The sequence below is a fragment of the Anas platyrhynchos genome, chromosome 1 (genome assembly GCF_047663525.1).
Source record: "Anas platyrhynchos isolate ZD024472 breed Pekin duck chromosome 1, IASCAAS_PekinDuck_T2T, whole genome shotgun sequence".
Lineage (NCBI taxonomy): Eukaryota > Metazoa > Chordata > Aves > Anseriformes > Anatidae > Anas > Anas platyrhynchos.
Window position 1 is genome coordinate 6446404 of NC_092587.1, and position 16310 is coordinate 6462713.

General features: G+C 42.7%; 1 protein-coding gene across 5 annotated transcripts in view; it reads right to left on the reverse strand.

Annotated features, from left to right (window-relative positions):
* Window positions 1-15770, reverse strand: part of USP6NL (USP6 N-terminal like) — a 118286-nt gene extending 102516 nt beyond the window's left edge. The window contains exons 1-2 of one of the 5 annotated variants that reach the window (XM_027460736.3): window positions 15593-15770; window positions 10429-10518 (exon numbers count right to left, since the gene is read on the reverse strand). In XM_027460736.3, the coding sequence (XP_027316537.1) occupies window positions 10429-10432 (4 nt within the window). In that variant the 5' untranslated portion in view covers window positions 10433-10518; window positions 15593-15770. Of the gene's footprint in view, window positions 1-10428; window positions 10519-11293; window positions 11417-13895; window positions 14034-14718; window positions 14929-15592 lie in introns of those variants that run through there. The other 4 variants (XM_072044299.1, XM_021270915.4, XM_005009644.6 and 1 more) reach the window with 4 other exon arrangements.
* Between the last annotated feature and the right edge of the window lie 540 nt (window positions 15771-16310).

Genomic DNA, 16310 nt, shown 5'->3' on the forward strand with positions numbered 1-16310 from the left:
ATGGCAGGGGGAGGAAGCAAGGGAAGAAATAAAAAGCAGAAGTGACGCTTCTCAGTTTGTACCTCATCTTTTAAGGGCTAACTATAAACCTAATTTTTCCTCTCTCATCCCCCAAGACCAAGCTCTACTTCTTTCAAAAACTTTTATGGTAACTATGTTTAAAAAATAAAAAGAGAAAGAGAGATGCTACAAGTTTATCTAGTTTTTACAACCAGATGTAGAGAAATATAAAATATAGGAAATATAAAATATTCTCCTAAGAATGCAACGCAATTGGGGTCTGTAGAGCAGCCTGGCTACAAAGTATGGCTATAACATAGCATCCCTGATAAGAACAGAGTGCTGCACCTGGCAAGCATCACTTCCAAAAAGTAAGTTTGGGTGAGGGCAGGGAAGGAGGGCTATGTCATTAAAGTGTTTGCACAACTCAAACAGTAGCACCACAAAACAATAGTCCTTGTAAAAGGCTGTAAGAAGTTCTGCTACAAACTAAAGAGAAGGAAAAAGCTTTATATTGAATGCAGCAAAACACATCCTGGTGGGAGACTTACACCCCTACATCTCTAAAAATTCTGGGAAGTTAACTCCCGCTCCGAGAACGAGCTCTGAGTGAGCCTTTCAGCACTCTGCCACGGAGTTAGATGGATTTTCAAAGAGCTTTTCAATGGTAAAAGAGAAAGACTGCATTCAAGAATACTTTCATATGGCAAAGAGAAGTGCTTTATTAAAACAAAGTGCCCTTTTATATTAATGTTCTATTAGATTAATGACTGCGTTGGCCAAAAGCACTGCAGATTTTATAGCACGCTGCTATGCCTTCTACCCCAGACAATAATTATGTTATGCAACATAAAATATGGCCGGGGGAGGGTGCTTACTTCAGAAATCTTGAGCAGGATAGGTACAGGGATACCTATAGCCTCAAGAAAAATCCACTGCTATCTTGTCAGACTCCCACATCATTTTAAGAATGAAAATCTCTTAATTATAGTAGGGTTCTTTTGCATCCAGAGATTAAATGAGCCTTATAAACAGCTGCTTGATAGGATATCAGCTAAGTGCAGCTGCTTTGTTTACACAAACATTTGCAAATATCCTTTAACTGTTGAAGAGACAACAGATTGGACAGTTTAAGTAAAGGAAAAAAATCTCAAATTTAAACAAATACAGAGCTACTCCCAGAGCCAGTAACCCTGCTGGGATTACTTGTATTACCTCACTTATAATAACAACCCCAAGTACTTTCAATCCATGCTACAAATCAAAGTTGTTTCCTATCAGAAAGTGCATAAAGAATGTCAGAGTAGTTTTTCTTGAAACATGGTCAATTTATCTTAAAATAACTGCACGCCCTATAAATCAAGGATTTTTTTTTTCCTTGAATATAGGAGAAATAGTGCAAAATGAGGCAACAGCTCACATTTTTCTCAGCTGTGATAAAGTTACACTACTGAGCAGCAATGGCTTCATTTTTCCAACACGGCAGTGCATATTATTCCATCAATTGTATGGAAAGGGAAAACGCCGTGACTCACAACAGGCGAGAAAGTCTTAAATACCTCTCAGCACTGCTGCTGGAAGAATTCCTTTTCAGCCCGTTTCAAACCCTTCATCTGACTAAGCTGTTCTTTTGCAAATCCTCTAATTCAATAGGAAATTACAACAGTATGGTGCTTAGTACGGAGCCTCTGCAAAGTCCTCCCTGCAGCAACCAGAACAACATTGTTCTGTGTCTGCACGGTGCCTTGTGCGAGGGGTGGGTGCCTGCCCAGACATCTCCAGCTCTTGGTTTTTGGCCATATTTTAGCAAAGAGTTTCTGCATCCTTTCCTTTGGAATGGACTTGACCACCACACTCAACTTATCGCAGGAATGAATAGGATCCGAGAAGTATGAATTGCTTACATAGCGCTGGATACTTGATACTCACTCCAGAGAACAAGGTTACAGTGTTCCTTGCTACTCGCTCCTTCTGCTGCAGGAATACCAAAGATCCACAATAAAGGCATCATTGTGCAATGCTCTATATAAAGGAGTACAGACATAGGCCCAGAGACTAAGATTCAGATTTAAAAACGAAAAAAATGTAACAGAGGAGTATTATCTTGCCGAAGGCATGTATTTCTGTGTACACCAATTTGTCATAACTCTCAGTTCAGTAGTCTTTACTGGCCATCAGTGAAAACTGCAAGACAAATTTAGAAGAAAAAAGACACTCTCCCTTTATATAGAGATATAAATAAAGGGAATTGTCTGTGTAATGTGATTTATAAATAGAAAATAATACAAAAGTATTTAATAACATTCATTACATTTTATATATGTCTACAAACATACATATTATAATTTGTCATAATGCATAAGTCATCTTTGCCATTATGGGCGTGCACACACAAAAAGAGTTACTTTTTTAAAGTAAATAATTTCTAAATAACCCAACCTTAGTTTTCCTTGCAAACACGACAGAATGCATGTGAAATGAAAGTATCCAAAAAGGGACCAATAAATTGGTGTACAATAAGTGGGCTATCTCCAGAAGTATTCACAATGGTAACTTTTCTGCCACAGCTCTCCTATCAGTTTAAAGCTAACAATAGCTTCCTGCTCCTGCCAACATCTTGGTTTACAAACAGAAATTATGTTAGTTTAAATGTAGGTGTTATATTGCACTAACTTATTTAAACAAACCCCATCAACCATCAAATTAAACCCACAGGGAGAAAGCCCAGCTGAAGGAATATCAAAAGTTCTCTTTATGACAGCCGCATATAAATAAAATGACTGTTTTTATACTTTAACATTTAAAAAAATACTGGAAATCTATGCAAAGGATTTTAAAACAATTAGCTTTATAATACATTTATTTAAATAAAACAGAAAACACTAAGCAATAACTATTTGTTGGCAAGGTCTTATAAAAAGTCAGACTACTGAACTTAAATATACCACCTGGAAGCACAGCTTCTGAATATGATAAATGTTTTGTTGTTGTTGTTTTGGTATCTGCAGCCTCCTGCAAGACTTAAGAAACTGACTTCACTCCAGTCTATGGAGATTGATGATTTATTTCATTCAGTTAAAAAGCAACAGAACAAAAGAATCCCACAGACTCAAAAACGTTTGTCTTCCTATCCCAATCTAAAAATAAAGACTAAATGCAAGGAAAGCCGCAACTTAGCAATCCTAAATACCCTGAAATGATCAAAAGTAAAAGGAAGGATTACGAAAAAGTTAATCTAAAAAGTCAGTTTAAATGCAGGCAGTTTTCAAAAAGCTTTTTCCACTTGTGTTCTGATTGTTTTTTAAATCTATAGGCTGATAGTTATTTAAATCTATCAGCCAAGAAGAGTAACGGGGTCTCAAAAGTTAAATAAAGTGACATAACAACACAACAACAAATCCAACATCATAAAATGTTAATATTAAGAAAACAAGCAAGTTTTTACTAACATGCCTACATTTCCTCAGTGTCATACATCTGTGCTGTGCATGTGAAGTATTGTGGTTTATATTTTATTCTGACTAACAAGCCCTCTGTATTTAGAGGAGAGGTTTAATTACAGCACTGGTGAGAAATTGGGTCATCTGAGATCTGATTAGCCCTCTGGAGATGCCTCTCCTCTCTTAGTGTTGAGGAAGCTTGATATGACTCCATGGTGGAACTGGAGCATTGTTCCACGTTACGATGGTTCCACGCATACAACAAGCAAGGTAAAGACAGCCTTACACTGGAGAGAACTGTCTCACCCACTGACCACTTACTCTCACCCCCGTGCTTTGCTCACTTAGCTGCATGAATGGTTTGTGCTGCTGCAACTGTGAAGTACACAGGTTAGGGAGCCCACCCAATTTAAATCAACTTCATGAATGCTTGCTCAATAAGGAAGAACGCAGGAATTGAGACAGGGAAACAACACCATCTCTGCTGGCTATGGCAACATTGCAAGGGTGTCATGAAGTCTTGAAGCCCCTCAGTTCAGTCCTGGCTCTCACTCCAAGCCATACCTTTCAAATGAAATTTGACTTCATCAGAAGTTTTCCTGCAAGTTCCCAGAAGTTTCTGTAACTCATTAACCGTTACCTCTAGATCAATTTCAAGTCAGAAAACTCATCTCCTGCACGCTTGATGATGGCCTCCCTGAGGACTAGCTGCACAATAAGGAGTGCACCCAGCATACACATAGCATTAGCTACCTGTAATTGAAGAAAACAGAAGTGGAAAATATAGATAGATAAAACAGAAGAGTATCAATGAAGCAAGATCAAGAATGGTAAGCATTTCTCCTGACTGCTAGATTCAAGAGCTAGACACCTTAGTACACGTGCATTTTTCATGCTTCATCCCCCCACTACAAACAAATTACTACACCACAGCTTCTTCCAACCCAAGAACTCACGCATGTCGTTACAGTTATATAAACTGCCAAGTTACCCCGATAGCTTCAAGAAAATGCAGAGCACATATAAGAAAAACAGTAATGTTATCGGTGAGGTAACTTTTAGGAGTCAGCAACGTGCAAGAGACTCCTGGTTCACAGAAGTATTTTGTGGATTTCATTCTTTTCCAGGTACCAATAAAAAAGCCCCAAGATTCAACTGTTTAACTCTTAAAGATATTTTTTCAAGTGTCCTGAGTCTTCAAATTAAGCTTTTTGAAACCTGCATTATGGCTCTTTATCATTCAGACCTTGAATAGGTTTTTCATAAAGCATTACTACTGCAAATTTCAGTAAAGATGACCCAGGAGGCAGTAGCTTCTTTACTATTTCTCAAATGACAGTATTTCGAGAGATTAGAATATAATTCTTCTGTGAAATCAGAACAATTGCTACAGAAAACACTTCACACTCTGCATCTTCAAGCTTGTATTTTGAAAATGGGTGCTCAGGGTTCTCAGTTCAAAAAAATAAAACAAAACCTTAGCTTGCAATATAAGAAAATAATCCGACATCCCGTAGCTATTCATTAGAAACATCTTTTAGCTTACTTTTGCATTTTCCTCCTCCAGCAGGCAATTTTGTCCATGAATCACAAAGTCTTCTCCCTTCTTTCAATCTCGGCTGATTGAAAACAACCGATGACTAAAAGGCCTCTTAAGCTGCATGAATCAACCTTAACATTATTCGCAACAACTTTTCCAGACTACCCAAACCATGTAACAACCTTACACTTTGAGGTACAGGTCATTGTCCGTTTCTCAGCATTTACTTTATCAAGTGTTTGACTTGCTCCTCAGCTCATTATCAATTCATTCTGGCATAAAAGGAGGGCAGATTTAAGGGGGTGGTAGGAAATTGAGGCAGCCTCAACCAAGCACTTTTCTTAGCCTAGGAGTTTTAGGAGTACATAAACCCAAAAGACTCTTTTCTGAGTTGCAAACAGAGATACAATAATGCATACTTGCTAAAGCATTACATATTTAAGATTGACCTGAACAGGTTATTTGTTTTAATTCCCAGATTTATTACTCACGAACACAGAAGCTGACAGCCAAATATATTTCTTTACACACGCCACAGGAACTCAGAAAGGGAGGGAAATGTGGTTTTTGGCATGTTTTTGTTTTTCAAAATCACAAAAGCTAAGGTTTCTCCATAAGCACAAGCTAGAAAGCCAGCTGTAATGAGAGGTCAAGAAAATAAGCAACCATCAAAGAGAGGCAGCCTTTAATCATACCATCACGGTCTTGATTTGAACTGGTAGAGCAAAAGGTTTCCCACCTCATTACCAGACCACACTGACCAATTCCCAAATATAAGGTTACGCTGCACAGCGTCTCTCCAAACACACAAAACGTGCTCTTGTGCTCAGTCAGTCACAAGGAAAACCTAAACAGATTATACTGAAACACGAAGAATAGCAGGTTCACTTCCCAACTGCACGCAGTGTAAGTTTTAAGGGTGTGGGAAACAAAACTAGAAGAAAGAAAGTCAGGAAGGAATTATTCCATAGAATTTATTATGACAGCAGAATAAAATACAGAAAAAAAACTTGGCACTGCATCCTATACATTTAAGGGAAAAAAATGAAGATGTCAGCAGCTTGTTGCAACAGTATATACTAACATTTAGTTTAATTGTTTGCAAACCAAGTTCATTGCAGGCAGCTCAAGCAAGTTCATCGCACTGACCTTTCTTCAAAGGAGAAAGCACAGGAAAACTCCCAAACATGAAGAGCACTGTTTATAAGCCTAAGAATTTTTATCATGACGCTACACATTTTCTGGCAGCCAAATGTCAACAACTGGAGAAAATGTAAGAGATTAAACCAACTCTGCCTGTGGTGTGACACTTCTGGCAGGTCAGATACAGCTTCTCAGAGAAATCCTGGCTATCTTTAAGCATAAAATAAATCAAGATCTAGCCTGGGTACACTGTGCCTCATAGGATAATGAGGTCACAAAGCTACAGTGTAATTTGAAATGTGGATTAATCTTTGCCTTATTTATGACAGCAGACATTTATAAAGGAATTCCACAGAAATAAAAGCTTTAAGAGAGCCTGCTCATTTTAGCACCTTTTCAGTTTCTCTGTACTGCCCACAAACAAAAGCCAGCTGCCATGGATGCTGGGCTTGGCAATTCTACCAACGCTCTTCTCCAGTCCTGCAGATGATCAAATACAGCAGGACCCAAGGCACTTAACCAGGCACCTGGTAACTATTAGAAGTTACACAACAGCAAGAGTTCCCCTACTCACTTTCTCAATAAATTTAAGCTTATTTTTAAGCAAATGACTGGTTAAGACGTGTTTCTTAAATACCAAGATAGCACAGGTTGCTTCTAGAAGTTGCTTCAATAAAATACTGTGTTTTTTTAACAAGCCACAAGAACAACAAATTTGATGCAAGGTAGAAGTAGCTCTTCAAGCAAATAATTAAGATTGGCAGAAAATCAAATGGTTACGAACTGCCTGTGAATAAATTTAGGGCAGATAATAGAGAAGTGATTTTTAGGATTCATTTTAGGACTGAGATTCTAGACCAGTCCTTCCCAATCAGCAATGGAAATATACATTGCATCAAGTGAAGGAGACAGGAGACCTAGTTACCCAGGATGTGGAGAAGGCTGAGGTATTCAGTGACTTTTTTTGCCTCCATCTTACCAGCAAAAGCTCCAGCCACACAGCCCAAGCCCCAGAAGGGGAAGGCAGGGACTGGGAGAATGAAGAACTGCTGGGTGTAGGAGAAAATCAGGTCTGAGACCAGCTAAGGAACCTGAAGGTGCACGAGCCCATGGGCTCTGATGAGATGCATCCATGCGTCCTGAGGGAACTGGTGGATGATGTTGCTAAGCCACTCTCCATCACATTTGGGAAGTTGTGACCACCTGGTGAAGTTCCCACTGACTGGAAGAGGGGAAACAGAACCCCCATTTTTAAAAAGGGAAAAAAAGGAAGAACCAGGGAACTACAGGACAGCCAGTTTCACTTCTGTGCCCAGCAAGATCATGGAGCAGATCCTCCTGGAAACAATGCTAAGGCACATGGAAAATAAGGAGGTGACTGGGGACAGCCAGCAGGGCTTCACTAAGGGCAGGTGCCTGACATATCTGGTGGCCTTCTACAATGGGGTTACAGCACTGGGAGGTAGGGAAAGAGCAACTGACACCAGCTACCTGGACTTGTGCAAAGCATTTGATGCTGTTCCTTATGATATCCTTGTTTCTAACTTACAGAGGCACAGATTTGACAGATGGACCTGTCAGCAGGTAAGGAACTAGCTGGATGGTCACCCTCAATGACAGGACAGTCCCAAGCACAAATCCAGGCTGGGTGGAGAATGGATGGAGAGCAGCCCTGAGGAGAAGGACCTGGGGGTGGTGGTGGATGAGAAGCCCAACACGAGCCAGCAATGTGCACCTGCAGCCCAGAAAGCCAACCGTGTGCTGGGCTGCACCAACACAGCGTGGGCAGCAGGGCAGGGAGGGGATTGTCCCCCTCTGCTCTGCTCTCCTCAGCCCCCACCTGGAGCCTGCGTTCAGCTCTGGGCCCAGCACAAGGACAGGGATGGATCAGAGCGAGTCCAGAGGAGGCCACGAGGATGCTCAGAGGCTGGAGCCCCTCTGCTGTGGAGCCAGGCTGAGGGAGCTGGGGGTGCTCAGCCTGGAGAAGAGAAGGCTCCGGGGAGACCTCCCAGCGGCCTGCCAGGGCCTGAAAGGGCTGCAGGAGAGCTGGGGAGGGACTGTGTGTCAGGGGGTGTGGTGGTAGGACAAGGGGGATGGCTTTAAACTATAAGAGTTGTGTTTGTGGCTGCCCCATCCCTGGCAGTGCCCAAGGCCAGGCTGGATGGGGCTTTGGGCAGCCTGGGCTAGTCGGAGGTATCTCTGCCCATGGCAGGGGGCTGGGACTAAATTATCTTTCAGGCCCCTTCCAACCCAAACCACTCTGTGATTCTACCACAAGAAAATAACAAGTAGGATTCTATAACATGGTCTGTACATAACAGTAGTCTGAATTTTCTGAACAGCACAACATTAGATTTCTTAGGTTTGATGTCCCGACATTTTAGGTTTTCCTTTTAGATAGATTTTCATTTTGAATTACACTAGATGACATACAGGAGTGTTAGAGACTCTCATCATTTTAACACTTCTAGCTGTTCTAGCTGCCACATTTTTTATGTATAAATTTTCATGTCTGCATGCATGCAGACAAATGTATGTTCTTAAGATGATAAATACCTTTTACAATAACATGTTTAGTAGAAAGAAGCACAAAACTACAAATACTGAGCTTGTAGTTTAAGTTTCTCTGAAATAAACAGTAAGCTAAGAAGTCCAAGAACAGCCGAATGTAAATATTGAATCTCTTCTAATTCAAATGTTTAAAAAAAGCAGCATTTTCAAGTAGCGTCCTTGAAGCCCATCACTCAGCGCAGACTTCAGCGGCTCATCTAGCACAGGAACACGGTGCTCTTCCCACAAACAGGAGACTACGTTTTGCTTAACATTATCATTAACCACCACAAAAAGCACTGCTGAAGTGTTACCTTTTGTTTGAACACAGGTATTCTTCCTAATACAGAGCAGACTTTCCAATCTAAAATCATGTCAAAATCTCATCAAAATCAATGGTGTTTTGCTCAAGTAATGACATCATTTGTTATACTCAAACCACAGCAAAACCGTGGTGAGTCACACAACACAGCAGCTATAATTCAAAAGGTAAAAAGACAAATATATTTAAGAGTATCCATTAGGCGATGACAGCACAAGATGCTCTAAAAATGAATGATGATTAACACAGCAGCGTCTGACAAGTCAGGATATTCAGGTACGTGAATTACTGCTCGTAAAGTCGTCATTTATGCCCAACTTCAAATACTTTAAACATCAGGAAATAAACAAGTGTGAACAGCAATATGAAGGGAAACACATATAATGCTACTAAAGTACTAAAACAGTTCAAACTGCGCTAAGCATGGACCCTGAACTCAGCACTTCTTTCGGTCATTTTTTGGTGTATTTTTTCTTTGCTGCAATTACCAAACATTTCGTCCATCTTTTTTTTTTTTTTCAGATGTCAAGCTAAAAAAAACAAAGACTGTCTCTGACAAGAAATTCAACCAACAATTTTCTTCTAGTTACTTCCTGCCAGAAAATCAAACAGACTTATTTTACTAACACAGGATATGATTATCCCATGAATTAGATGCTTATTCTCTAACAGATTTAGTTGTATTGAAACTAAGCTGTACTATAAGCACAGCTCACATGTTTAGGAAGTTATATCATTACTCCTGTGCGATGCAAGGCTAGGTAACATTGCTGCCACAATTTATATTAAGTAGTCTCATATCTACAAAAACTTATGAAAGACATTCGCACAAAACAGTTCGCTAAGAAGAGATTATCTTAACCATCAGCTGTGGTCTGAAACAGAACTTCTGTTTTCAAGTTCTTTTCCCCACCAAAACAGATCCTAAGTCACAGTTTGCTGCGGCTTATATCTTTCTAACACATGCCAAAATTCCTTTGGGATCAGACCTCTATACTGGCATTTGAGTAATAAATTTATTTTCCCCATAAAATGAAGTCCATTCATTTTACTTTGGATCTTTACCAGCTATTTGAATTTACTGGACATTCACATATTTTGGAATTTTTAAGCAAACACAAGACATTTTCCCCTCACATTTGGGTATTTTATTTACGCTGAAAAAAAGAAACAATGGTCAGCTTGTTTCAGAACTCACCTTCTTGAGAACAACACCAGGCTACCAACACAGAAGCCTTACAGAGCACACATTGATCAAAACTTTGCAGGTTAAGAAGAGTATCTGCCAATCTTGGCATCATTATCAAAGGACTGAAGAAGAAAATTCAGTATAATATTCTGAAGGAAGGACCACCTTCCAAAGCTCATTACAGAAGAAAATTTCTTCTCAACTAAAAGCAAAATGTTTGTTTTTAATAAAGGAATCTACTCACTCATGACTGGAAACTTCTTTGCATATAATCCAAGGCAGGTCTTGAAGCAAGGTATCTTGTTGGAGAAGGTTTCTCAGAGGTATACATGTCCTGATGATGGCAGGAAAATAAAGAGAGAAATAATTTTTCAGCTTTAAATAAATGTTATACATAAACTCTCTCCTACTATATTTTCAATCTTTCTTGGTAAAAAAAAAAAAAAATAACACAAAACCTATTTGTTCTGACTGAGGAACTTTACTGCTCACAGCTATATTTTGAAGTTTGTGTACTTTCTTCTAACATTCATATTACAAACTTGTTTGCATGGACTAGTTTCAGAAATGCTAACCATTCCCAAAAGATAACAAACAGTCTTATTTTCTTGAGAATATGATATAGATGTAGTAACTAAAAACATTATCAAAGTGGTATTTTCCTTCAATGCCCTCAGCTAACAAGAAGATGCAATAAAAGAGAAACTCTTTGAAACACAAGAGCTACAAAGAAATTTACTAAATAAACCTGAGTTGGCACTAGCATCCTGCACTTCCTCAGAAACAAAACCTGCAAAAGTTACAATTTCTAGTAACTGTAAGCCATGGGATCATTCGGTCTAATTGAAATGAGGAAAAGGCACCTAAGTAGGGCAGCTATGGATTCGCTAACAATAGGCCTGGCTTCCCCTGGAGCAAAACATGCAGGACTTAATCTTCAACAACGACAGCACAGCAAGTACATTTTTTTTAAAATATTGCATAATCTGCATCCTGCTGCTAAAAGCAATCTGATAGAACACTTAATCTGAAATAACTTCACCTCACAGTTGAGATTAGGAAAAGAAAGACAAATGTATCTATGAAACCATGAAGTTTTCCTTTAATACCTGCACAGAGAAAAGGAATTTCCTCTTTTCAAACCAATGAGAACTTGCTGAACCTGACCACCTGTGTTCAGCCAGGCAGATCATATCTCGTGCTGACTCAGATTTCAAGTCTCAACACTCCTGATCTCCTAAGGCTTAAAAATAATAACAACAATAAGACAGATTTACAGCACGTGCCAAGAAGCTGATGACTTTTCATAGGACTGGGCTGACATCACAAGAAGATGATATAGCAATTGCTAAAAACAGTTTTTAAAAAATGTTCTGACAGCCGAAAGGAAGCTGTTTCAGAACTCACTGAAACTTACAACAAACGTTTTAAAAGTAATGGAGGGAAGAGGCTTAATAGGGGAAGAAAACGGTATCGTGCTGCAGAAACATGTATGCAAACATTATAAAAAAGAGGAACACAAAGCCATTAGATGGTGCAATCACTGAAGAGCAACAGTTTGAATTGCAGGTCCTGTCAATTCTCCCTGAGCAGCTGCTAAATTAAACGGTTAAGTACGCGCAGCCTAATCGAAAATGAAGTGGCTGGTTAAAGTGTATCATTAGAAGTGCAGCCTTGTCAGTTTTCTTTTGACTGCTGATGTCAAAATTAGCAAATATAACTTCCAGGACATTTAACCATTTACCAGCCTAATTACAGTTATTATGTTAAGAACATCAAACGAGCCTTACAGACGGCATGCCACCCAGGTCCAAAGCACTTTTGGTTGGAGCTCCACACGGCTTTTGAGCCCAAATTGTTCTTCAGTCTCATGCAGAGACAACCGGAAGACTGGTCTCTCCAATTCAACCTGATTTTCCTACAGTACAGCCTCACCTTATTTTGTAAGTACAACCTTCCCTCAGAGACATCTCATTAGGTGACGGTTTATTGTCTGTATCTACAGGAAAAGGCTACTCATAAGGAAAAAACAAAGCATCAGTTCTGAAAACCACTTCATGATAATAATAGCATAATTAATCTTATCAGAAAACCTAGTCACGTAAAACTACGGAAACGAGTGGTGAAGAATCTAGCAGCTATATGCTACCCAAAACTGTGCCATAACTATGAGAAGTGAATGTTTCAATTCCATGGTGACTTGAACTCAGACCTCCATACATAAAACGTTCTTGCAATTTTGCCTTCTGCCTCTAAATCTTTTGTTTAGCTACTGCTAATACCTGTTCACTAGCCAATAAAAGTTTCCAGTTACATTTATTTTTTATTTGAAATACTGCTGCTTATGTGCTTTGTGTTTCCCTTGTTCCTAACTCGAGCACTTTCCTGCAGGCTTTTTTCTTAGACTATTTGAAAGCGCCCACTTCCCCAAAAAGGAAGGCTTCCTATTTTATCTGCAATTTGGAGCACAGCAAGCAGTACTGGAAAGTCAGGAAAAGTCAGCACTGCCAAGCACCAGAAAGTCTGTACCTTCTATTGCAATACTACATTGAAGTTTTTCCTAAGGATGCGTGTTAGGAAAGCAAACTGCTGTCACTTCGCTTTCTCAACCAACCACCTGATTGCTTTCAATGCTCGTGGTGTTCTCTCCCGTGCACAAACACTACCAAATATTATGCAACAGGAGAAAGAAAGAATGTTCCTGCTGAACGTCCTGCTTACAGATACCATCTTGAAAAACTGTATTTTTATTCAAGACAGTAGCTGACATCCTCTTGCTATTAACAAGCCCATAAAAAACCCACGCACCAACCTTTGAACCTTCTCTGTTCCTGAAGAGCAACCCTTGCATCCAACCCAGTATTTCCCCTACTAACCCCACATTTCCTAGCCCTCCGTGGTATTCAGCTTCAATAGTTGCAAAACTACTGGCATTTTAAGTAAGAGTGCAATGGGATATGGGAATTGGGAAGAGTTCCCTACAATTTCAAGTTTGAGCATACTTAATAACACGTTCAATTATCTGTTTCCACACCTGATGCTAGGTCCCCTTTTTACCCAATATTCTCAGTATGACAAGTATAAACCAGAGTAAAAGAAAGTTACGGCATATTTTAAGTCCACGTACAGTGACTCTTTCCAGAGAAAGAGATTCCCTTTAATTCGTCAGTGAAAGATCCAAGTCAAGTCTGTGTGTACATTGCTGTAGCAGCAATTTAACTTGGATACTAAAGGAGCTAACACTAAACATTTATATTCCCGATTCCCAAGACCCAGAAACTGAAGGAACAGCATGTGACTGCACTGTTTTTACAGCACACGTGCACGCACAAGAGACAAAACAATCTACATGGAGCCTGCCTGCACAAAGCAGCATTTTACTGTCCTTTACTTTCTTCTTTAAACCAAGACGTTAGTGCCCCTCAAAGAAAACAGATCCAGAGATTTCAGAAGCAAGTGTTTTAAAGCTTTAGAGCTAGCTGGCTGGCAAAACGTTAAGTCTGAAATGATTGGTGTCCATGCTTATACTGAGGGCAAATGAACAGCTGGTTAGAAGGCAGTTCTGCTAAATGCTGACTTTCCACTGCATCCCAGCTGAATTAATTCCAAAGTTATAATCAGTAGCAAGAGAAGCTACAAAGAAGCAAGACTAAGCCATTTAACAGCACAGCTATTAGCAAAATAAGACAATAAAAATTCTGATCATCGCACCTTGCTTCTGAGCATCCTAGCTGAGTAAAATGCCCATTACAGCCAGAATGCAACGTTCCCAACAAAGTCGGGCTGCTGCTGTCTCAGAACCTTCACCAAATCATTGACTGGCCACAAATGAGGAAGCACCGAGAAACACAAACGAAACAAGCACAAGGGCACACCCTCCCCTTTGTTCATTGCAGGAATATTTACACTACAAAGCGTCCAAGCGAATTGCTTTTGGTTTCAGGCACTGCTGATTGGCCGCCGTGCCTAACACACACATGCCTGCGAGAGTTTGAGTTTCGACTGTCACGCAGCAGCCCTAGATTGCAGGCTCCGCATCAAACTAAGTAACCACACAGAGAAATGAGTTAATAGAAGTGTTCTCATTGAACTGAGCCTCCACAAAATATGCTCAGCGTGAGCAAGGCAGACTCACACTTTTGTTCCACTTTGACTCAGTGAAAGCTAAAAATGAGCTTTGTACTAATAGACAGCTCTCTGCACAGCCCCCTGCTCCAAGCAGAAAGCTGCACAGAGAAAGTTACTCTCGGTGTGTAGAGGCTCAGGGCTGGTACACGAGTTCAGCAACAGCTTTTTCAGCCACCACCTGACTCTCGCTCCCATTGCCATTCAATCACTGCGGTGGTTTCCTGCAGGCAACAACCACACACATCGCCCAGAGACGCCAAACATCTGATAATTTCCTCCTTTTGCTGGTAGTCCCAGCACAGACCGAGGGTCACAGAGCCCGAAGTTTGGTGGAAAGCCGCTCACAGGGCTGAGGACCCTCCTGCACCGGACTGCGGCTCTGAGGCTGGCGCTCTTCCCCACATACCTGAGGTGTTACGAAAAGCAGCCGAGGCAGCAGGTACATGAGCAGCAGTGCCGAGAAGTCCCATTACACCCAAACTTTGCCCATCCCAAACCTCCCCGCTCCTGCCCTGGGTGGCAGCACGGCCTCACAGCGCACCCAGGCCCTGACACCCTGACAGGACAGAGGCCCTCAGGGAGTCAGTCCCTGTGTGGTGACAGCCCCAAGGGGCTGCCCGACCCCCTTTAGTGCCCCCACACCCCTCAGGCTGCCCCCACACCCCTCAGGGTGCCCTCACAGCCCCCCCTCCGACCCCACAGCGGCGGCTGAGGCGACCACCACAGCCCCTCACAGGGCTGCGCGCCCCTCACCAAGCTGAGGGGTCACTTTAGGGGGTCTCCTCCCCCTGCACAGCCCCGGAGCCTCACTAAAAGCTCACAAAAAGCCCCCGGGACACCTCCAGGTGGGGCTCCCTCAGCCACCCCCCTCATGGCGCCCGCCCCACAGGGCTCCCCTCACGATGCCCACCGCCCCCCCGGGCAGGAATAGTAGGGTCCTGCCTCACTCGGACCCCCCCGCTTTGGGAATGGAACAGCCCGCAGCACCTCAGTCCCCTACGGGAGCCAGCTCCCGCCTCTTCCACCTCCCGACCCCGCCGGGGGGGTGCGCTCAGCGCGGTCCCCCCGCGGGGGAGGATGGTAGCACCCACCTCCCCCCCGGGCTCTCGAGGAACTTCAGTCCCACCCCGCTCGCCTCAACGGCGAGGTCCGCAGTTTTTCCCCCCCCCCGCCGCCCCGCGAATGGAAGCGTCCGCCCAGCGACCCCGCCGGGTCCACTTCGGGAAATGGGGGGGTGGGCGCGCAATGGCCGGCTCGCCCCTACCTTTGCTCTGCCTTACCTTTGCTCGCCGCCTTCCTTCTCCTTCTTCTCCCGGGGGCCTCCGTCCTTGCCTCCTCCTCCTTCTCCCGCTCCGCTGCCCCGGAGCTCGGCGGCCTCCGACCAGGAAGCGCCCCGGTGTGACACCGGCGGCCGCCGCTATGGAAACCCTGCCCGCCCCCGCCCCTCCCCTCCCCTCCCCGGCCGGCGCCGTCCCCTCAGGGCAGAGCCGGAGCCGCCGCCGCCATTTTGTGCTCGCAACGAGGCGCGGAGCTGCCCGGCCCCGGCCGCGCTCCCCGCTCCCTCTGCAGCCGTTTTGGGGTCCTCAGCGAAGCCCCCCTGGAAGCAGAGGGGTCGGGGAGGTCGGGTGGTGAATTGGGGTGGCCCTCGGCTGGGTTATTTGGGGGTTTCGGGGTGGGAAAGGTGGTGGGGTTATGGGGTTTGGCTCCAGGGTCAAGCCAGGACCTGCTCTGCCAGCACCGCTGCCTTGGTGTGGCACTGGGCGTGAGGAGGAATCTCAGAAATAAAGGTGGAAAACATGAAGCAGGACCACTGCCCTTCCATCTTACCAATTAGGCTGTGCTGCCCAAGTTACCAAGACCCTCATTTTTAAAACTCCATCCCTTTTTTGGTTCTCTCTGATGAGCCACTACCATGGGATACTGATAGGAAATACAGCTTTATGGGTGAATTCCACAAGCCCGTGCATAAAAGTAGAAAAAATTGATAACCTGATTGCA